The 24,705-nt window shown below is 46.5% G+C and overlaps 1 protein-coding gene across 1 annotated transcript in view; it reads right to left on the minus strand.

The window, feature by feature from the left end:
• Nucleotides 1-3,761: 3,761 nt before the first annotated feature.
• Nucleotides 3,762-24,705, minus strand: part of SAAL1 (serum amyloid A like 1) — a 31,796-nt gene continuing 10,852 nt past the window's right edge. The window contains exons 2-13 of the mRNA XM_083163938.1: nucleotides 22,978-23,204; nucleotides 19,930-20,037; nucleotides 14,651-14,734; nucleotides 14,250-14,329; nucleotides 13,553-13,612; nucleotides 12,440-12,555; nucleotides 10,311-10,494; nucleotides 9,812-9,894; nucleotides 9,411-9,599; nucleotides 8,751-8,941; nucleotides 6,883-6,975; nucleotides 3,762-4,253 (exon numbers count right to left, since the gene is read on the minus strand). Of these exons, the coding sequence (XP_083020064.1) occupies nucleotides 4,161-4,253; nucleotides 6,883-6,975; nucleotides 8,751-8,941; nucleotides 9,411-9,599; nucleotides 9,812-9,894; nucleotides 10,311-10,494; nucleotides 12,440-12,555; nucleotides 13,553-13,612; nucleotides 14,250-14,329; nucleotides 14,651-14,734; nucleotides 19,930-20,037; nucleotides 22,978-23,204 (1,508 nt within the window). The 3' untranslated portion in view covers nucleotides 3,762-4,160. The remainder of the gene's footprint in view (nucleotides 4,254-6,882; nucleotides 6,976-8,750; nucleotides 8,942-9,410; nucleotides 9,600-9,811; nucleotides 9,895-10,310; nucleotides 10,495-12,439; nucleotides 12,556-13,552; nucleotides 13,613-14,249; nucleotides 14,330-14,650; nucleotides 14,735-19,929; nucleotides 20,038-22,977; nucleotides 23,205-24,705) is intronic.

The raw sequence follows: 24,705 nt of genomic DNA on the forward strand, positions 1-24,705 counted from the left end.
CAATAAAGGAGAGGATAAACCCTCTGCATGACTGTCAGGGGCTTTGCCCGACAGTGACAAAAGTGGGCGGGCGTCTCACGCTCTTCAGGGACGCTTGGGCTTCTCTAGACCAGGATGCCTGGGTGCTAGACATCATAACACAGGGTTACAAAATCCCTTTCAGAGGGCCACCTCCGAAGAGGTTCATTCCCACATCCTTACCAAAGGAGGCACGGCTGCGTACAGCTCTTGTGAGAGCAGCGCACTCCCTTTTGGAAAAAGGGGTGGTGACACTAGTCCCCAAGACAGAGTGGAAGAAAGGCTTTTACTCCACGCTGTTCCTGGTGCCCAAACCAGACGGGTCTTTCAGACCAATACTAAATTTGAAGTCTCTAAATGTTCATTTATGGGTAGACCATTTCAAAATGGAGTCTCTACGGTCAGTACTCCTGAGTCTGGACCAGGGAGAATTTTTGGCGTCCATGGATGTCCAGGACGCATATTTGCACGTTCCTATACACCCGGAGCATCAGACCTTGTTGAGGTTTGCCATAGGAGACCTGCATTTACAATTCCGGGCGTTACCCTTTGGGCTAGCAACCGCGCCAAGGGTATTCACAAAGATAATGTCAGTAATGGCGGCGGTGCTGAGGCTCAGGGGAATCACAGTAATACCCTATTTGGACGATCTCCTGTTCAAAGCAGAGTCAGCAGCCATGCTGCAGAGTCACTTGGCAGAGGCCATCAGTTTTTTGCAGGCTCACGGCTGGATTTTAAATTTGCAAAAATCTCAGTTGGTACCGTCACAAAGGCTCCAATTCTTGGGAGTCATACTGGACACCCATCTTCATCGGGTATTCCTCCCGGAGGTAAAGGCCAGGGATCTGGTCACCCTAGTCCAGGGGATTCTCAGGGCTCAGAGCATTTCAGTATGGAGGTGCCTCAAGCTCCTGGGGAAGATGGTGGCGTCATTCGAGACGCTTCAATTTGCCAGGTTCCACTCTCGGAGGTTCCAATGGAACATTTTGTCAGCTTGGTCAGGAAACACTTTGACCATGAAATCCGAGATGATAGTGCTGTCTTCGGACACCCGAGAATCCTTGAAATGGTGGACAGAAGTAGATTCCCTTCAGTGGGGTCGGTCATTACAGACCTGGGACTGGTTGATAGTAACTACCGACGCCAGTCTCAGGGGCTGGGGGGCAATAGTCCTGGATCTCAGGCTTCAGGGCCTGTGGACGGCAGAGGAATCAGCGTTACCAATCAACATCTTGGAGCTGAGAGCTGTCTGGAAAGTCATTTCCTTGGCGGGAGACAGGTTACAGAACCTCCCTTTGAGGATTCAGACCGACAATGCCACAGCTGTGGCGTATCTGAATCACCAGGGAGGTACACGCAGCAGATTGGCCATGTGGGAGGTATCCAGAATCTTCCTATGGGCGGAACAGAATGTTCCAGCTGTATCGGCTATATTCATCCCAGGAATAGAGAATATAGAAGCCGACTTCCTGAGCAGGGAGGAGCTCAAGGAAGGGGAATGGAGCTTACACCCTCAGGTGTTTCACCAAATCACTTCGATGTGGGGAACTCCGGATGTGGACCTGATGGCATCCAGGATCAACCGTCAAGTGCCCAGGTTCTATGCCAGAACAAGGGATCCACTAGCGGAGGCAGTGGATGCCATGACTATTCACTGGCAGGGAGATCTCCTTTATGCATTCCCACCAGTACCAATGTTACCGAGACTTCTGAAGAAAATACAGGGGCAGAAGGTTCCAGTGATCTTAGTGGCCCCGGATTGGCCAAGGAGATCCTGGTACTCGAGGCTTCAGAGGTTGTCTGTGGACTCATGGCGTCTACCTCTGAGACCAGACCTTCTAAGACAAGGCCCATTCAATCACCTGGATTCAGATCGATTGATTTTGACGGCCTGGCTATTGAAACCACCATTTTGAAAAGAAAAGGGTTTTCTGAGGCAGTAGTACAGACTATGATAAAAGCCAGAAAAGCTGTATCTTCGGCAAATTATTATAGAGTCTGGAAGACTTACATTCGATGGTGTGAGAGAAGAAAGGCTCATACATCTCATTTTAAGCTATCAAGAATGATGGAATTCTTACAAGATGGTTTTTCATCGGGCCTAAGCCTTCAGTCACTGAAGGTGCAGATTTCGGCCTTGTCCATCTATTTCCAGAAAAAGATAGCCATTTTGCCGGAAATTCAAACCTTTTTACAAGGAGTATCCAGGTTGAAACCTCCTTACAAGCAACCAGTAGCACCTTGGGATCTATCACTGGTTTTGGAATGCCTTCAAAAGGCACCTTTTGAACCTTTAAGGTCGGCTGACTTTAAGTTTCTCACGTGGAAGCTAGTGTTTTTGTTAGCAGTAGCATCTGCTAAAAGAGTTTCAGAATTGGGAGCTTTGTCATGTAAATCTCCCTTCTTAATTTTTCATGATGACAGGGCTGTTTTAAGAACAGTGCCTCAGTTTTTACCGAAGGTGGTATCTACCTTCCATTTAAATCAGGAGATAGTTCTACCTGTGTTTCAACCCCCAGAGGGTTCTAAGAAAAGGGACAAGTTGAGAACTTTGGATGTTGTGCGTGCCTTACGCATATATGTGGACAGAGTGAAGAGTGTCAGGAAGACTGACACATTGTTGGTATTGTATGACGTACACAAGATTGGTTGGCCTGCATCTAAGCAGACTATTGCTAGGTGGTTGCGGTCTATGATAGCCTTTGCATACACCAAAGCGGGTAGACCAGTACCGGCCAAAATAAATGCGCATACCACCAGGTCAGTTGCCACCTCTTGGGCGGTTCGACATGGGGCCACAGCTGAGCAGGTTTGCAGAGCTGCCACTTGGTCATCTGTTCACACATTTGCCAAATTCTATAGATTCCATGAGTTCGCGTCGGAGGACGCATCATTCGGGCGAGCAGTGCTGAGAGCTGCAGACCTGAGCGTACCCTCCCAAAGGACCGGCTCTGGAACGTCCCAGTGTTGAGCTGTGTCACCAGGACCATTGAAAGAGAAAAAGGGATTTTTGTAAGAACTTACCGTTCGAATCCCTTTCTCTGATATGGTCCTGGTGACACAGCGATCCCTCCCTTACGCTCAGTAAGTATGCCAGAAGTTTCATGATGTTCATGTTAAAATGGTTAAAAGTTAACAGTTTTCTGTTATAAAATGTGCATATAATATGTGCAGGCGTTTGTACTGAGTTAATGTATTCCAGTGGCTTTGAAAGATGAACTGAAGAGTCCAGGGATGCAGTAGGGGAGGAGCCTACCCTCTAAAACTTTAGGATAGGTGCCTGGCTCCTTCGGACCCTCCTACATCCCAGTGTTGAGCTGTGTCACCAGGACCATATCAGAGAAAGGGATTCGAACGGTAAGTTCTTACAAAAATCCCTTTTTTCCAGCTTTGTATATAGTGCATTTTTAAATACGCCGCACAACACTGAACGCGCTAATCTCCAAAACCACAGGACCAATTTTTGCACAGTTTTGCTATTTTGTAGTGCGGTTCTGGAGGAGGGTTTAGGTATATTAACCATTTGCCTATCCCGTATGGGGGCCGAGCAGTAACGATTTTAGTGAATCAAGTTTAAGATTGACACATGCGCAACAGTATATAAAGTGGGGAGAACCGTGGCGCTCTCCCATGTACCCGTGCGATGCAGGGCAGGGTCACTCGTTTCAAATAACTGAAATACTGATGCCTCCTTATGGACCCTATACCAGTGTTTACACATCAGAATAATTGATTGCACATAATTTATTTAAAGCCATTAAATGACCTGGGAACTTTATTATAAAAGCAAAAAATAACATAGAAAATTGTCTATTCTGGCCCAAAAAAAGACGACATAGTGTCCAGTCCAACATCCAGTGTGATTGTGCGTCAGCTTGTGACATAGTAACTCTGCTGCGGTCATCTGTTCCTGCTACATCCCAGAATATTACAGGTATGTGTGCAGAATGCACAGCTCCACCTGCAGGCTGCCAGCGGAACTGCAACAAATTGCACTGCAGCCAAATTCTTCTGTTTTCTTTTATGAACTCGAATTGGAAACTAACAGGAGCCAGATGCTTATGGTTACTTGTCTCGCACCAGAGCAGTCGCGATCCCCAGGAAGGTTGTCAGTGTTCGGCCTGTAAGGTGGAGGCCGCTTTTTATGACTCCACGATCAGTTCGGAGATCTCTTTCTGCAGAGTCTCTGTCAATGCCTGGTTGGCTTCTGCCAGAACCACGATGAAGCTGTTCACCTATAAGCAGAAATGTAATTTTAGTTTTGGTAGAAAACTTGTTTAGATTTTCATGCTGGTACTTGTAGTCCCAAAATTATAAGTGCAGAGCCACGTAGGTGTACAGGTGAGAGTATAAGCACAGAGCCACATAGGTGTGCAGGGGAAGTATAAGCGCAGAGCCATGTAGGTGTACAGGTGAGAGTATAAGTGCAGAGCCATGTAGGTGTGCAGGGGAAGTATAAGTGCAGAGCCATGTAGGTGTGCAGGGGAAGTATAAGTGCAGAGCCATGTAGGTGTGACGAAAGTATAATTTCAGAGCCATGTAGGTGTGCAGAGGGACAGTATAAGTGCAGAAAAATGTGCAGAGGGACAGTATAAGTGCAGAACAATGTGCAGAGGGACAGTATAAGTGCAGAGCAATGTGCAGAGGGACAGTTTAAGTGCAGAGCAATGTGCAGAGGGACAGTACAAGTGCAGAGCAATGTGCAGAGGGACAGTTTAAGTGCAGAACAATGTGCAGAGGGACAGTATAAGTGCAGAACAATGTGCAGAGGGACAGTATAAGTGCAGAACAATGTGCAGAGGGACAGTATAAGTGCAGAGCAATGTGCAGAGGGACAGTTTAAGTGCAGAGCAATGTGCAGAGGGACAGTATAAGTGCAGAACAATGTGCAGAGGGACAGTATAAGTGCAGAGCAATGTGCAGAGGGACAACGTATGCGCAGAGCAATGTGCAGAGGGACAACGTATGCGCAGAGCAATGTGCAGAGGGACAACGTATGCGCAGAGCAATGTGCAGAGGGACAACGTATGCGCAGAGCAATGTGCAGAGGGACAGTATAGAGCATACAGGCAGTAGTCACAGAGAGAACTTTGTTTAAAACAACCAGCGTCAGCTTCCTGATCCCAGATCTTTCGGATGAGGACTGGGACAATCCTCTGTACAAGTCATCATCGAGACCTCCTCTGTCTAGGGGGTGCTATTTCCTCATACTACAGATTCCTGAGAGCCTGTGTAGAACATTCCTCTGATCTGACCCAATGGTTGGAACATTTTAGATCAGGCATGTCCAAACCGTGGTCCTCCAGCTGTGGTAAATCTACACATCCCAGCATGCCTTGCCATAGTTCGCATTCCCTAATAGCAAAACGGTGGCGAGGCATGCTGGGACTTGTAGTTTAACAACAGCTGGAGGGCCATAGTTTGGACATGCCTGTTTTAGATGTACAGAGATTACTACCAGTTATTATATAGCGCACACATATTCCGCAGCGCTGTACAGAGAATATTATTACCAGTTATTATATAGCGCACACATATTCCGCGGCGCTGTACAGAGAATATTATTACCAGTTATTTATATAGCGCACACATATTCCGCAGCACTGTACAGAGATTATATTACCAGTTATTTATATAGTGCACACGTATTATGCAGCACTGTACAGAGACTACTATTACCAGTTATTATATAGCGCACACATATTCCGCGGCGCTGTACAGAGAATATTATTACCAGTTATTTATATAGCGCACACATATTCCGCAGCGCTGTACAGAGATTATATTACCAGTTATTTATATAGTGCACACGTATTATGCAGCACTGTACAGAGACTACTATTACCAGTTATTATATAGCACACACATATTCCGCAGCGCTGTACAGAGAATATTATTACCAGTTATTTATATAGCGCACACATATTCCGCAGCGCTGTACAGAGAATATTATTACCAGTTATTTATATAGCGCACACATATTCCACAGCGCTGTACAGAGAATATTATTACCAGTTATTTATACAGTGCACACATATTCCTCAGCGCTGTACAGAGAATATTATTACCAGTTATTTATATAGCGCTCACATATTCCGCAGCGCTGCACAGAGACTATTATTACCAGTTATTTATATATAATTTTGTTGGGAGCCAATTAACCTGCCTATATATGTTTGGATTGTGGAAAGAAACCAGAGTGCCAGGGGGGCAACATACGCAAGCGCGGGGAGAATATACAAACTCCACAGTTACAGCCATGGTGGGAATCGGACTCATGACCTCAGCGCTGTGAGGCAGTAACGCTAACCATTACACCATCCGTGCTGCCCACATGGATGTTCGTGTCTGCATTTCATACTTTAATAAAGAAGTGATATGTTAAAGGAGCTACAGAACTCTTCTAGTGTACATCTACACTAAGCGCTGCTTCATCTGCGGCTCTGTACATGCACAAGACCAATTCCTGCGTGGTTCCTGCCTCCAGCACATTGAGGGGGTTTCGCTGTGATGCGACCAAGATGCAAAATGAAAAACAAAATACAGGATGACTCTCCTCCCAGAGCGACTATCATCGGTGCCTCTCGCCAGATGGAATATACATGCGAAATAGATGTTATGGCTTGTAGTGCCCTCAGATATACATTGTGGCGGACCTAAGCCATCATTATGCGGCTCTCTCTGACATCTGATGTGCGCGTGGGAACAGGTTATTCCGTGGATTTCTGATCGCTAAATACTTTCACCATCGAGATGGACACAACTTCTGCAGTGACTCAGACACCTGACAGCCGGGAACAATGCACAGTTCACCAGCCATGGTCTATCAGCAGGAAATAGCAGTGTACAGCTAATAATACTCACAGATGCAGCATAAAGTGGGAGCAGGTTCCGGATCGCACTCAGACACTTCTCTTCAGAGATCTGCTCTTGTTTCAGTCCTTCTAGTATACTGTCCTGGAGAGACATGTATGTGTTATTCTGGTCTCATATACAATATTCCTATATCAGGAACCTCCCATCACTATTCTGTGCTGCTGGGGACCCTGCTCTTTTCACTATATAACCCTCCTTCCTGGAGGCTTCCTGCTCCCTCCTCACCTCATGTCACTGCCCCTGTCACATGCAGCCCTGTCTGCACTGACACATCACTCATCTCCTGATATACTCTGTTCTGCTGGGGACCCTGCTCCACCCACTATATAACTCTGTCTGTGGCTTCCTACTGCCTCCATTCCCCTCCTCACATCATGTTACTGCCCCTGTCACATGCAGGCCTGTCCTCACTGACACATCACTCCTCTCCTGATATACTCTGTGCTCCTGGGGACCCTGCTCCTCCCAATATATAACTCTCAGTCTGTGGCTGTCACCCATACCCCGACACCCCCTATCAGTAACTAATCATGATCAGATTACACTAGATGCAAAGGATATGACTGGAAAGCAGCATATGTACACTTCTGTCCGGATACAGCGCATTGTATGTACGTGTGCAGGAGTATGTTGCCGTGTTCATGTGCGCTCAGTTCCGAGCATGTGCAGTTAGTAGATACATGGAACACGCTCTATGAATAGGTGTATGTTCCGCATCAGGCCATCTGTGACCATAAACGGAAGCTATGGTGAGAATAGTCGGCAGAACGCAGGCGGACAGCGGCCTATAAGCCGTCTTATACTGACTGACTTATACTGGCAGAAAACCTCAGTGCGCCAGACTTCTTGGATAACAGAGCTATGACCGGATTCACAAACGTAGAGTGACGGGAACACGTTCAGCTGGTGACTGGTACAAGAGGTCAGGCGGCTATTGCTAACAATACGGCTCTACCAATACTCCTGACATCTCAGCCTGGAATCCAGTGAGACACAGACGGACAGGCTGCACGCCCACGCGCATTGGCGATACAGTCACTAGGTTGACAAGAATTAGGTTGACACCACTAGGTCAACATGCATGAAAGCCGACATGACTAAAGGTCGACACGGGTTAGGTCAACAGACTCATTAGGTTGACACAGGCATTAGGTCGACATGGGGTATTTACTTTTTGGGGGAACCAACATGTGCCGACAAGCAGTATTTCATGCCCTACCATCCACTAGGGAATGGGATAATTTAGTCTACGACATGGTGATAGGTCGACATGGGGTTTTTTACTGGTGGGGTTTTTTTTAGCCGAATGTCGACACAGTCGACATGGACACTGGTTAAAGTGCACCGCTGCGCTTGCCATGGTTCAGGCGCGGTGCCTCACTACGCTAAGCACACCACTGTTTTATTCTCCCACCACGCTCTAGTGGATGGAAGGGCATGAAATACCGCCTGTCGGCACATGGCTCAAAAAACAGTCAAAAAACCCCATGTTGACCTTTTGACTGTCGACCTAGACCATGTGGTCCTAATGCTTGTGTCGACCTAATGACCTGTCAACCTAAAGCCATGTCGACCAATAACCATGTCGACCTAATTCTTGTCGACCAAACAACTGTGCTGAGCGTAGTGACGCACCGACCCCGAAGCATGGCCAGCGGACATGGTGCTACGTTTCAGTGTCCATGTTGACATTCGGGACAATTTTTTTTTAAAAAACCTCATGATGACCTTTTGACTGTCGACCTTCCCTATTGTCGACCTTCAGTCATGCCGACTTAATGCTTGTAGACCTAGTTGCTGTATATCCAATGATCATTGGTCTAGGCCAGTGTGTAAGCGGACGCTGCGCGTTTCACCTTAGTTAGCTGCGTCAGGATGTTGGCGAGAAATTCACAGCAAACGTCCTTTAGGATCTTCAGGTGGAAGTCTTCCTCAGTTCCTTTGTCCTCCTCCTCCTCCCCCCGTTCCTGGGGCTTAGTGCTGCTCTTCGTCTGACAGGTCTCCAAGTTATCCAGGACCCGGGTCAAGCTGCCGACCAATGACAGGTCTGGAAAAAGACACACGGTGAGAAATGAGCACTAGGACTTGTGCGTGTGATCTCAGTAACGTAGCAGGATGGTTGGCCTGGAGTCCGATAGGGTTTTATAAATGCCAATTCCAGCACACAGTGCTAAATTAGTGGTTCTCATCTTGTTCTAGTGGAAAGTGCAATCCTCACCGTACCGACATACAGAAGACTGCATTTCCTACCGCAGCTTGTGCGCGCGAGTTGTATGTATGGAAATCTGCATTATAAGCTACAAAATATCCTGAGCGCACTCTAGTGGCTATTTGCAGAACTGCGTTCCCAAAGCCAGTGTATCAATCTGCTGTAAGCGAGAGCCCCCTAGCGCTCAATAATAGTTACGTGCTAAACTTTTCAGCCCTTCCGCTAAGAACAAATCACATTGCGAGAATGACAGAAGCAGCAGATCGCAGGTAAGCCCGTGTAGAGAAGTGACGGAAGAGGTAATTACTGTTCTGGATCTCAGTGTACTCCTGTTCTGTCTGGGAGGAGAACATGACGGACATAACAGCCAGGACGGAGGATAAGGTGAACTTCTGCTCTTGAACGATCAGAGGGGGATCAGCCGGCTGGCACAAGTCCTGACACATCAGGTCGTACAGGAATTCCCACGTCCGCTTCCCATCTTCTGGAGACTGAACTAAGAGAAAAAATTACAAGTTCATTCTTGTCGGGGAGGGGGGGGGGGGGGGGGGGGGATAAAGTCACAGACTGAGAGATATGAGGCACAAAGTGACTACCAATTGGTGCTGCTTGACCGGTCTCCGTTGTCTGAAGCGGATTACATCCGCACTAAGCAGCCAATGATATCAATGATTCTATGTCACAGCACAATATAGTGCAGTAACTTACCCAGTGACTGAATCCCCTCGTCCACGGTCGTCACCAGCTGTAGTATGTGCATATAGACATCCAGGCCCTCCGGGCTATCATGCCTGCAATAACAGGAGTCATGGGACAGATGGGTACCTGGTCACACTGTACAGTATCTAGTATAAAACCACAGTAATGGGCGTTCCTCATAGCCGCACAGTGCAGTGATCTGGAACGTCTTTTCAAGGCGATGTACTAAGATTAAGATGGAGTTATGGGTTCTCCGTTAAGAGCCTATGCCTGCACATGATAAGAAGTGATCACTTACGCCAGTGGTCCCCAACTCCAGTCCTCAAGTACCCCCAACAGTTCATGTTTTCCAGATCACCTGTGGATTTTTGAAATGTGACAGTTGGTGATACGCAGTGCATCGGCTGGGTGACTTGGATAGCCTGAACGGTTAGGGGCACTGGAGGGTCGAGGTTGGGAACCACTGACTTACGCATTACTCTGCAGAGGCACAGGGACACAGACTGACCTGAGCTGTTTGGCAGCCTCCAGCAATGAGGGGACGAGTCCTAGGGCAGACGGTTTTTCCTCCTCAGTATCATTTCCAGGCGTATCTGGCTGTTGGCTGCCAGCCTTGATCCAATCAATCATCAGGTCCTCGTCCACATCAAACAGCTTGTCCACCAGCTCCCCGACCTTAACCAACAGGTCTCCTGCAAGGAGAGGTCATACGATGAGACATGATGCAGGTGCTGTACACGTAATAGCACGGAACTAAAGATAAACTATGGGTTATACTCTGTATACAAACTCATCTGGTTAGAAATATACAGTTACTCCGATAATCACACACAATCTAGGTTAATTCATGTATGTAGAATTATCACACTAGCTGATGCAAGCTAGTAATCTCTGTTATCAGCCCTTTTATGATCAGGAATGCCATCTGCAGTGTCCTTTAATAGGCTTATAGACAGGAGGCTTGATGTAATTAGGTAGGAAAGTGAAACGGGAGAAAAAACCTGTCCCAAGCTGGGTATATACACTACTATAAGATAAGATATGCTCCCTGAGCGGTAGCGGTGTACACAGAACGATATCATTCAGAGACGCCAGCTGGCCCCCGCGCACAATGTGCAGTCTTTGATGACACAGTGAAAATGTGACTGCGTGTTCAGATGTTCATTGTTCCCAATGTAGTGCGTACACACTAGATGATGTGCACAATATAGCCTTAGCAATATACCGTATAGTGTGTACGCACCTTAAGTTTATAGATTGAGAAAAGTCACCCCCCCCCCCAATGAAAAAAAAAACATAAAAAGATCCACAAAAAGGGGCGCACTCTAAATCTAATCCACAGTTACGGTCTACCCCATCTGGGTCAGCCCGGTCTGTCTGCCCCTCCCCTTTACAATGTGAGCTCTCAGGAGAAGGGCCCTCTTCTCTCATGTGCTTTTCCTACTCTACTTTAAACTACTTTGTACTCTGTACTCCCTTTAATGTCCCCAAATCCCTCGGTTTCCTGCCCCCGATACCTATTACAGGGTTGTTTCCTGATGTAGCTTTGTCTCTACACCATATACTTGTATTGTCTGTGAACTGTAACTCATTATGAGGGCAGATGTATTATAGCAGCGCTTACCGCGCCGCTATAATACTTCCTGCTTCACCTCATTAGTGAGGCGAAGCAGGAAGGGACACCGACAAGATGTATTAACATATTGTCTGCCGAAGCAGGGGAGCGGTAACTCCACCCTCCGGCGATGTCCCATCCTCGCTGTCTCCTGGCGGCGCATGCTCATGCGAGATCCCCATCGCGGCCCCGAGCTAACAGCAGGGACAGCGCTGTCCCTGCTGTTTATATAGGGCTTCGCCAGCCTCCTCTTACATAGGGAGAAGTTTAAGAAAAATAAAAGGTAAGAAATTCCAAATAAAAAAATAATGAATAGCATTTAGAATGCCCCACATCTCTCTATCATTGGCATCACAATAATGTGAGTCACAAACGAGACAGGAGATACATGATAAGTGGACGGAGGCTGAAATTGGCCACTTATGTGGATGATAGCAGGAATAGGCAGAACCTGAGCACTTGTGTGATCTGCTTTCTCCCGCCGTGCAGGAGCAGTGAAGGAGGAGAGGAGTCTCCACTCTGGACTCATTGACTGATACAGAAGAGCGGCATCTGCTGTCAGGGTACAATAGCAGCAGCAGACACAGCTGATGCACAGCACTGCAGGGTGCCCCTGTACACGGATCCAGATGAGTGTTCTGCAAATAATAAAGGTCATTAAAGATAATACCTTCTGCTATGTGCCGGTGGTGCTCACAATACAGGGTGTGGAGGGATCTTTTCAGCGTAAAGAGGGAACCCTAGAGACTCAACAAGTGTTTTGTCAGGAACTGGTTCACAAAAGCTACATCTAATTCCACCAGAAAATACGTGTGGAGTTCACTGACCCCGGTGTGGAGATTCATCTCCTGATTCACTGCTACTGCATTTAATACAATACTCTTTAAAGACCTTATTCTCTCCTTTATTACCAGTTAGACTAAAGACAGAGCTGGTACACTTTCTGTAATCCTTGATAAGATTAAGCATCTGGTCCGACTGACTGATCAGGAATACAGGATGTGACAGAAATGGCAAGTTACCATTAGTGGAGCTGCTCATGATAAAACAGAAGTTATCCCGGACAGTGGGCCGCTTCCTGATCCGTTCTAGCCATTTGTTTGTCACTTCTACCTGGAATACGCACGTTAGGAGCAACCTGAAAACAGAGAACGGAACAGATCATAACCGCGTTTTGTGAGACTGTGCGATGAATAAAATTTGTTGCTGTGCGTGGGTAAAGTGGATGCGGCTACAGAACAGCAGAAGCGTTGTCTGCGGCTAATAGCATGGCCGCCATTTGTGACTGATGTTTCTTACTGCTTTTCCTTAATAGCATGCCCGTTATTCTTATACCCACAATATAAAATGTATTTATTATCAGGAACATCCTCCTGTTGACAGAAATATTCTCTCTCTCTTACTACAATTCTCTTTAGGTTATTATAATTTTATTTATTTATAAGGCGCCACAATTGTTTTGCAGCGCCGTACAAAGGAACAGTACAAAACTTAGCATTACTATAAATAAATTAAAAAAATATAGTACAGGTAAATAGAGCACCACAGTAGTGAGGACTTGATCAGAGTACTACTAGATGGCAAAGATGGAGATGAGTATGTGAACGAAGATGGTCTCTGATTGTGTAAGTTTGGGAGAGCTGTGAAGAGAAGAGGGCTTTGACAACAGGAGGGAAGATGGCCCTGCGCTGAGGAGCTTACAATCTAGTAGGAAGGGGAGACAGACAGATTATATGAGGTGCAAGCCGGTGGGAGGTGGCCTAAGAGCAGTATGTAAGCAGGCAGAGATGGTCAAGGCATGAGGCAGGGGTTGGAGAACCAGCCTCAGTATTAGTTTATGCAGTGGAAGGGTACGCTTTGATGAATAGGTGAGTTTTCAGTGCCCGTTTGAAGCTGTACAAGGTCGGGGAGAGTCTAATAGAGGGGGGGAGAGTCTAATAGAGGGAGAGAGTGCGATCCAATGAAGGGGTGCAGCACGGGCAAAGACTGAACTCTAGCGTGGAAAGCAGGCTGTCTCCTTCTGCAAAATCTATAGGCCAGCAAGGCATTGTTAGGAATGTACTTCTCCCTCAATCCCTATTCGTTGTAAGTGCCTCTTCAATACATTATCACTTCTTCCTAACCAACTACAGTACCTGGTGGTCTCCAGCAGAGTCGGAGGGTCTGTGTCGCACAGTAATAGCAGGAGGACATCCCTACAATATAACCAGGATAGAGAAATTTAGTCTCCAACCGGAAGCTACAGCCTGGGGAAGTATAGGGTCAGCAGAACATCACAAACTGCACATTAGACGTGGGTATAAAGAGTTACTAGCATCTCCCATCACCATATCCCACCCCCACTTACCATCACCTCCTCCTCCCACTCTCACCCCCACCATCTCCCATTCCCACCATCCATCTCCATATCCCACCCCCACCATCTCCCATCCATCACCTCCATCTTCCATCCCCACTAACCATTACCTCTTTCTCCCACCCCCACCATCTCCTATTCCCACCATCCATCTCCCATCACCATCGACCATCTCCCATCACCGCGCCACCTTTCATTACCATCTCTTAGTTCAACCACCATCTCCTAGCTCCATTACCACCAGAAATAAATCACTCAAAGCGGAGACCGATATTGTACATACAGTAAGGAGGTGGAGGATACAAACTGTAGTGGTAAATTAAATAAACAAACCATTACATAAAATCTACAATTATACCTCCATATAGCTAATGGTTGGAATACAATTGCGAGATGTCCCTCACATCTGAGAATCCTGCACAATGAGACACCCGCCACCAGGGGGCAGCTCAGTGGAGTTAATGAGAGGGACCTACCCCAATGCCTCATTGCTGCTGATCACCTGGCACGTCTCCTGGAAGCAGGCCATGTTACCCAGAATCCCGATGCAGATTTCCTTCAGAGAGGAGAAGATGAAATCAGGGAAAAGGGGATATGCAACTCCAATATAATCGGCTTTTCAAATGACATTCCAACATAAATAATATTATTCCATTAGAAATTAGAGGGTGCCATTCACCCATACACAGTGCAGGCAGCACACAAGGAACCAGTGACATCACTCTTATGTTTTGCTGACATCACTTGTTCCTGATGATGTAAGCTGCATTGTCATGAGTACTATGTGCATGCAATGATGCTGATGGGTATGCATTTACACTGCACAGAAAATGCATAGTAAGTAACAAACAGCTATACCGGTGGCGTCATTACTCACTGTCAGGCGGCTGCACTTTGATCTTGTGATGGCTCCTAACAGTATTTCAGGAGCATTGAACTCTGTCAGGAATAGCGCCACCTCCTGGAACACAACAAAACATTGGTCTGAGCAAAAAATATTTACATTAGGTCTTACATTATTATACACCCTATTTAAGTAGAAGTAATTAACTACCTGTGCCAAAAAATGTGCATTTCTCTACTATCCAAATCCTCTTTATCAGGACTCTCATTGGTGCCAAGATCAGTCTCCCCCTGCGCTGGAAAAATCTTCCATCAGGGGGCACTGTTTCCTGTTAACACAAACAGCAGATCCTGTTCCTGAAACTATCTACTGTCTGGGCTAGGATAACACAAATTATACACTTTCACCCCTGTGTTCACTGCCAATTGGTGCACACAGGGGCAGCAGATGTTGAAACGGACCATCTACCCCAGACCTAGATTAATCCTCTGTGCTCTTAGATATTCATGCCTGGACTCTCATTGGATTCTCGGTAGATCCTTTCCCTGCGCTGACTAGCTCATCAAGGAAAACTAGAGACATACCAAAGCAAGATCCAAGCAGTCTTTTCTTCCTAGGGTACCAATCAGACACTCTCACCCACAGTGTTCAATGTCAATGGGAAAACACTGGGGAAGCAGATGTCAGAACGATTACTGGTTTTTTATTTCCATGTTACCTTGGTCCTCCAGATCATTCAATTGGAACTCTGCATCTATACATAAAGCCTTCTTATTTAGTATTTACACAATAAGCTTTACCACTATTTCCTATGTCCTGTGTGAACATGTACTTCTGTAGGGTGAATTCCCTATTTAACATCAATACTTATATCTTCACCAGCCATTCAGTCTGAATTCTTTCTTGAATTCCTCTTGATTTGGGAGCTACTTGAACTCCATATAGGTAATGTAAATGTATTACTGACACCGACCAATCAGAACGGAATTACTTTTAAAACTTAATTAACCCCTTATTGATCACATATACTGCTTTCATGTGGTAAATTTTATTTAAAAATGTAATGAAAATTGTTCATTTTACATAGAACTTATCTGACTCCATCTAGAATGGTAAAATTTGGTGGGAGGACTTCAGATGTATGCCCTAAATGTCAGGGTAGCTCAGGAACCTTTTGGCATTTATTGTGGGACTGCCCGATGGTGAAACTATTCTGGGATCAGGTGACACAAGCTATGACTGTTACAGGAATTCCCCAGAGTAGTCTAAAGGCCCCCATACATTAGGCCGACTTGTCCTAGGGACAAGTCGGACCCAATTTACCTGCGAGCCGCCCGGCAGCTCCCCGGGAGGCTCACATACAATTTGGCACTTGATGTGCCATTTTTACATGGGATAAATCGCATGCGATTTATCCCATGTAAAAAAAACCCCGGGGAGCTGCAGGGCGGTGAGCAGTAGTGGGGGCGGGCAGCGGTGGTGGGGGCGGCCAGCGGCGGTAGTGGGGGCGGGCAGCGGCGACGGGCGGCGTTTGCGGTGAGCGCAGTGTACTTACACATAGCAGCAGCGGAGGGGACGGGACGCGTAGTGGCGGCTATTATATTTTTAAAATACTTGTCAAATGACCGGCCGCTCTCTGATTGGCCGGAGAGCTCTCAGCCAATCAGAGAGCGGCCGGTCATTTGACAAGTATTTTAAAAATATAATAGCCGCCACTGCGCGTCCCGTCCCCGCCGCTGCTGCTATGTGTAAGTACACTGCGCTCACCGCAAACGCCGCCCGCCGCCGCTGCCCGCCCCCACTACCGCCGCTGGCCGCCCCCACCACCGCTGCCGCTGGCCGCCCCCACTACTCCCCCGGTGTCTGTATGCATATGCCTTTCAGGTGGCAGGCATATGCATACAGGGAGGTCGGACGTGATCGTATGTACAGACCGTCCGACCTCCCTGATCCGGTCCGATGCGCACGGGACCGCGCATCGGATCGGATCAAATGTCACATACCTACGATTTTGGGCCGATTTCATCCGATTATCGGCACAAAGTGCCGAAATCGGATGAAATCGTCCCAAAATCGCATAGTGTATGGGGGCCTTAACACCTAAGTTTTGTTGCCTTGGGGTGTCTGGAGATGATGTCCTGGATAAACATACTAGGCAGTATGCAATTAATCTATGTACGTTGGCTATAGTCTGCTTAGCCAGACACTGGATGGCTCCCTCGGGACCTGACTTTAAGGCCTGGACTTCCTTAGTTAATGCTACAGTGCAGCATGAGAGATATTTATATATAACTCATAAGACTGAATCTAAATTTAATCGTATTTTGTGTCGATGGCTTTCTTCAAAATATGCATCCCCACAACAATCCATTAATTAATTAAGGCTGTGTTTTTGATTGTGTTTTTTTTTTATTATTGTTTTTTATTTATTTTTTCTTTCAATAATTTTTTTTGGGGTTATACAGATCATTCTTTATATCTATATATTCAATATAGCTAACTGTGGCCTTTTATGGTTTCTCAGGTTAATTGATGTTTGCGGGGTTCTAAAAGTTAATTTATGAATATGATTCTTTTAGCTTAAAGTAATTACAAGAGAAAATGTATATTATTCCCATAAATAAGATATTGTTAATGTAAGATATAATTGATTATCTTGTGATAGTCATACAAATGTTTGTAATTTTTATTTTTTATTTTATAATTAATTTCTATTTTTTTTATTTTTCTCTAGTTTAAGTTGTAGTTATAAAAAAGCAAGAAGTGTCAGCGCTGGCTATACCAATGACTGGATCAGACGGTTCTCAAAAGTATAACAAATTTAATAATGCAGTATAATATACAATGATAAATATAACATAAATAAATAAGATTAAAAAGGTGTGAATCAAATAGACTGAATGTCCAATATTTTCTTTAAAAAGAATATCACCGGGATATTTGGATATATAGGCACTTATTGACTGACATATATGTTACCATCCTGGGTGGTCTGGTTGATAGATGAATCCAGACTGGTGATCGATTGTGTCCTTAGGTGTCCTATAATTTCAAGGACTCACAGTTCCCACTTGTACTGATTGCCTCTTGTTTTGCTGGAAAAATTAGGGATCGTGCTGTTATCCCAATAAGACAGGTCCAGTATTGATTGAGGAGAATCTGTGGGTGGATCGGACAGGTCACCAAATGGTCAGAGATGGAGTCAGTCGGCCAGGTATTGTGCAGCTCAACGCGTTTCCCCGGAAGGTTTGTGCATCCGGCTTCTTCAGGAGCACAAACCTTCCGGGGAAACGCGTTGAGCTGCACAATACCTGGCCGACTGACTCCATCTCTGACCATTTGGTGACCTGTCCGATCCACCCACAGATTCTCCTCAATCAATACTGGACCTGTCTTATTGGGATAACAGCACGATCCCTAATTTTTCCAGCAAAACAAGAGGCAATCAGTACAAATGGGAACTGTGAGTCCTTGAAATTATAGGACACCTAAGGACACAATCGATCACCAGTCTGGATTCATCTACCAACCAGACCACCCAGGATGGTAACATATATGTCAGTCAATAAGTGCCTATATATCCAAATATCCCGGTGATATTCTTTTTAAAGAAAATATTGGACATTCAGTCTATTTGATTCACACCTTTTTAATCTTATTTTTTATGTTATATTTATCATTGTATATTATACTGCATTATTAAATTTGTTATACTTTTGAGAACCGTCTGATCCAGTCATTGGTATAGCCAGCGCTGACACTTCTTGCTTTTTTATCCTTTTACCCCTTGGGGTCTGACAACCCCGTGTCAGCTGCTGATTGGTTGCGCACCACGCACACACACTACTCTTTTTCCATTTTAAGTTGTAGTTATGTTCGCTTTGTGGAAAAAATAATAAAAATTACTCAATTAAAAAAAAAATGTAATAAAAGTGAACTTTTAATACCGGTTTCCTCTTACAAGTGTGCCCCAACAGAGTCTATCTTTTCTTTTGTTTTTAATGTTCTATTAATCACGGACTCTGGGTGCACCACCAATACTGTTATTTATTCACACCGTGAGGTGTCCCTAAAATGATTGGTTATATATTCAGTGACTCATATTCTATTAACACTGAATACACAATCCAGTGCAGACCCAACTCTACGCAGAAAATATCTATTGACAGCACTGTAGGCCCAGATATATACAGTCCAACTAGGTAGCGCTGCAAGCTCTGTGCAAATACTGCACTCAGAAACATACACTTGGCGAGTGTATAAGAAACCTAATTACCTTTGTATGTGTTTCCTCTTATTGCAAAGATAACACAACCAATCAGCATATCTAGAAGGTTAATCCCAACGTGACATTTGTGAGTATGTATTTATCATCAAGTCCAATTGTGAGCCTCCCAGGCAAGCACAGCGCAACACTACATGACCTTTATGATACACAAAGGTATAAGCCTGGCATTGTTACTGAATGAGGAGATATGGACACATATCCAGGCGGTGCCGGGGATCTGCTGACAAATAAAGCTGGTTCTAAAAAAACAGGAGAGCGCTATTAAGGTGCCCACACACTAGAACGATTTTTGGGTCGATTGGCCGATTTTCGATATATCGGCCGATATTTACCGAAATCGGCCGATGCTCGCTCCGTGGATCTTTTGCTAAATCTTCTGATCTTACGTGCTGCACAAAAGATCAGAAGATTTAACAAAAGATCCATAGGACAAAAGATTTGAAGGCTAATTTATGCGCACATCTTATGATTGCAGATCTTTCTAGTGTGTGGGCACCTTTATACCTGCCAGTGATAGGGATTTGCCCCAAACAGGGTAAATATAGGATGCGCATACGTTTACATTATGGTAAGACTGGTCCTCATGCAAATCAGTGTGGGTTGCAGCTTCCCAAAAAAATGGGGATTTCCGAACCCCTACTGAGCAATGTATCATAAGAAATTTAAGAAGCTTTAATTTATAAAAATCTTTTTTTTTAATTGATTGAGAAGGAAAGGGGTGGATGACGCACGGCCATGCTTGTTACATAGGGTGTATACGCTTGTTACATGCTGACTGAGGTTTCTGATTCTCTAGTACTGAGGGCCATTCCAAAATAGGGGGCAGAGCCACAGAAGTGGGTGACACCTTGGCCCAGCATCGCGGCACACCATATAGTCATTTTGGGGGCGTGGACAGCGCTCCCCGAGCAACCGGCCAGCCCCCGCACCGGCTGCACCAACCCATGGGTGGGACAGTTGGGGCTCGGGAGGTATGTTGTTAGCCACAATGTATAGATTGGCCAATTGACCAGTGCCACGTTACCTCGTTCATAGACATGTCCCACACTTTACATATGTTATTTTCCATGTCCTCATCCAGATCATCCCAGGTCTCTTTATCTGCCTCCGACTTCTCTTTCTCTGTAATGGTCTAAGCAAGAACAAAGCGAAGGTTACACAACAGAGAAGGATCTGACAACGTCTGCTTGTGTTCTAAGGTACTAAACTCGGCAGCTGGTCGTACAGAGATCACTACACCTGTACCCTGACCATGGTTAGCGCAGAGGCAACAGTGTGCCACCCACAACATATATCCAAATGAAGAAAGGGCACTCAGGGACTTAGATCAGCAGGTGAAAACAAGACCAATTTATTCCATTAGTGGTCCCTAATAGTCGGCAACGTTTCGGGGGCCAGACCCCCGTCGTCAGGACAAATAGTAGACAATGTGTAGCGCTACACATTGTCTACTATTTGTCCTGACGGTGGTCCGGCCCCCGAAACGTTGATGACTATTAGGGACCACTAATGGAATAAATTGGTCTTGTTTTCACCGCTGACTGGAGTCCCTGAGTGCCCTTTATTCATTTGGATAGATGGATAGAGTGTGTGTGGATGGATATGCAGAGTGACTGACATGATACAGTTATAATCTATGCAGAGCACCCCAGATACAGGTATAACCTATGGCTATGCAGTACGCCCCAGATACAGGTATAACCTACGCAGTGCCCCCCAGATACAGGTAGAATCTACGGCTACGCAGTGCCCCCCAGATACAGGTAGAATCTAGGCAGTGCCCCCCAGATACAGGTAGAATCTAGGCAGTGCCCCCCAGATACAGGTATAACCTATGGCTATGCAGTACGCCCCAGATACAGGTATAACCTACGCAGTGCCCCCCAGATACAGGTAAAATCTACGCAGTGCCCCCCAGATACAGGTAGAATCTACGGCTACGCAGTGCCCCCCAGATACAGGTAGAATCTACGGCTACGCAGTGCCCCCCAGATACAGGTAGAATCTAGGCAGTGCCCCCCAGATACAGGTAGAATCTACGGCTACGCAGTGCCCCCCAGATACAGGTAGAATCTACGGCTACGCAGTGCCCCCCAGATACAGGTAGAATCTAGGCAGTGCCCCCCAGATACAGGTAGAATCTAGGCAGTGCCCCCCAGATACAGGTAGAATCTAGGCAGTGCCCCCCAGATACAGGTATAACCTATGGCTATGCAGTACGCCCCAGATACAGGTATAACCTACGCAGTGCCCCCCAGATACAGGTAAAATCTACGCAGTGCCCCCCAGATACAGGTAGAATCTACGGCTACGCAGTGCCCCCCAGATACAGGTAGAATCTACGGCTACGCAGTGCCCCCCAGATACAGGTAGAATCTAGGCAGTGCCCCCCAGATACAGGTAGAATCTACGGCTACGCAGTGCCCCCCAGATACAGGTAGAATCTACGGCTACACAGTGCCCCCCAGATACAGGTAGAATCTAGGCAGTGCCCCCCAGATACAGGTAGAATCTAGGCAGTGCCCCCCAGATACAGGTATAACCTATGGCTATGCAGTACGCCCCAGATACAGGTATAACCTACGCAGTGCCCCCCAGATACAGGTAAAATCTACGCAGTGCCCCCCAGATACAGGTAGAATCTACGGCTACGCAGTGCCCCCCAGATACAGGTAGAATCTACGGCTACGCAGTGCCCCCCAGATACAGGTAGAATCTAGGCAGTGCCCCCCAGATACAGGTAGAATCTACGGCTACGCAGTGCCCCCAGATACAGGTAGAATCTACGGCTACGCAGTGCCCCCCAGATACAGGTAGAATCTAGGCAGTGCCCCCCAGATACAGGTAGAATCTAGGCAGTGCCCCCCAGATACAGGTAGAATCTACGCAGTGCGCCCCAGATACAGGTATAACACATGCAGTGCGCCCCAGATACAGGTATAACACATGCAGTGCGCCCCAGATACAGGTATAACACATGCAGTGCGCCCCAGATACAGGTATAACACATGCAGTGCGCCCCAGATACAGGTATAACACATGCAGTGCGCCCCAGATACAGGTATAACACATGCAGTGCCCCCAGATACAGGTATAACACATGCAGTGCGCCCCAGATACAGGTATAACACATGCAGTGCACCCCAGATACAGGTATAACACATGCAGTGCGCCCCAGATACAGGTATAACACATGCAGTGCGCCCCAGATACAGGTATAACACATGCAGTGCGCCCCAGATACAGGTATAACACATGCAGTGCGCCCCAGATACAGGTATAACACATGCAGTGCGCCCCAGATACAGGTATAACACATGCAGTGCGCCCCAGATACAGGTATAACACATGCAGTGCGCCCCAGATACAGGTATAACACATGCAGTGCGCCCCAGATACAGGTATAACACATGCAGTGCGCCCCAGATACAGGTATAACACATGCAGTGCGCCCCAGATACAGGTATAACACATGCAGTGCGCCCCAGATACAGGTATAACACATGCAGTGCACCCCAGATACAGGTATAACACATGCAGTGCACCCCAGATACAGGTATAACACATGCAGTGCACCCCAGGTACAGGTATAACACATGCAGTGCGCCCCAGGTACAGGTATAACACATGCAGTGCGCCCCAGATACAGGTATAACACATGCAGTGCGCCCCAGATACAGGTATAACACATGCAGTGCGCCCCAGATATAGGTATAACACATGCAGTGCGCCCCAGATACAGGTATAACACATGCAGTGCGCCCCAGATACAGGTATAACACATGCAGTGCACCCCAGGTACAGGTATAACACATGCAGTGCACCCCAGGTACAGGTATAACACATGCAGTGCGCCCCAGATGGCTCTTTCTTGGGCTAGTAAGGCACACAGAAATGGTCCTTAAATTGGTGTGCTATGGGAAGGCCAGTGAACGCAGCTATGTACAGATGCACACACAGGCGAGAGACGCCAATAGACGTTAGCACTGCTGTGACCGTCTATGAATCAGCCCCAAAACAGCAATACACAAGACCGGCCGCTATATACACGCTAGTTATATTTGCACTGTACCTCGATAAGCTTCATGAGCGTGGTGAAGAACCAGTGTTTGCTGTATACGGTGTTTGCGATGGTATCCCCGGAAGACGCCTCTTCGTCGTCGCTGGAGGGAGGAGATGGGTTTCGGTCCATGTCAGGCGAACTGCTCGGGTGTTTCGGATTCATGTCGGCTTTGTCCTCCTCTGAAGAGAGGCGCGTTTCACTTTCCAGCGTTTGGGTGATACCCTGCACCGCCTCACCTGTGAACGAAACGCGTCAGAAATATCACAGCTCAGGAATAAATAAAAAGTGGTTTTGGAACACTGTCATTTTTCGGGGGGAGGTTATATAGTTAATTAATTACTATTATACAGATTTTATTATGCAGTCCAGACATTATTGACTCTGGAACGAGTTTCAGCAAAAGCTAATCCGCTACACTCAACTTACTTAAAAAACGTCATCCGGATTACTCACGGGAGCCACCATGAACACCAGTTTGTGTCTGCCAATGCCCGGTACATAAGTGTTAATAACTATGTAACTGGCTGCCACTACCAATTAGCGTTATTTCCCCTCTGGGGGTGAGAGGCACAGACTTTACTTTTTACATTTCGGCGCTGCTGCCACGCCACTGTGAGGGTACAGCACTGATTCTTCCTCTGGCCCAGTTGAAATGGGCATGTGCGAGATGTTGCTATTATTGCAAGACCTCCTGCGCAGCCCAGAGCCGAAGGCAGGAACAGCATTGTCTGCTGTGTAGAAAACAATGTTAGCCCGGGCCGGGGAAGCGACTTAACGGGCGATGTATGCCTGATAGGCATTCATACATCTGCGTTGCAAACGCCAGAGGCTTCAAGGGGACAGCGGCGGTAAGCGCCGCGCTGCCTTTGCGCAAGTTATGTGCACAATTAATACATTAAAAAAAACAAAGCACATAGCGTATCTTCATACACCTACCCCTGTGTGCCGTGAAGGGTCTCCAGACCCCTGCCGGGGTGTCTTGGGTGGTACAGTGGTCCAGGACCAATTCAAATCATATATGGTCAATGTAATGTGCAAAACCAGTGCTGGTGGCTGTCAGTCATAATATATGAGGACAAACCGGGCAAATCTTAACCCTCACCACATGGTTAAACTTAACTACATTATACTAGCTGCAAATGTCTCATTTTTAAAGGAATATCTGCATAGGTGTATAGAGGCCCATTTCCAGCAACCATCGCTCCAGTGTTCTAATAGTACATTGTCCAGATGCTAAAGAGACATCTTAGTACAAAATAAAACTTGAGACACTATTTCCTCTGTAACATCTTAAGTGGGCTCTGCTCCAGTACAGCACTTCTTACATGAACACATGTCCTTGGCTGCATAAGTGTATGTTATGGGTAGCCCACTGGAAGACTGTGGCCAATGCACCATTATACACAGTCGCAGGCACTCAGAGGTGCATGTAACCGAATACTTAGTGCTAATCGCCTGACATTTCGCTTTGGCCGAGAGAACAACAACAAACGACCAGTAATGCAGCAGAAATAATAACGCCCAACAATATAAAGGCAAATACACAATGACGCTGGCAGCACCTCACCGAGCCTGATGGAACATATAAAAGGGATATACACTGGACAGACCTTCGTACATGTGCTGGACAATACCGGACCACCAGCTGCTGCGTCCCAGAAGTAAGCGTCCAGCCACGGTGAGTTACGGACATGCATACGCTGATTCTTGTACAATACTATATTAATATGCAGTATA

This window comes from Crinia signifera, chromosome 11, assembly GCF_055691185.1.
Source record: "Crinia signifera chromosome 11, ASM5569118v1, whole genome shotgun sequence".
NCBI classification, from domain to species: Eukaryota; Metazoa; Chordata; class Amphibia; order Anura; family Myobatrachidae; genus Crinia; species Crinia signifera.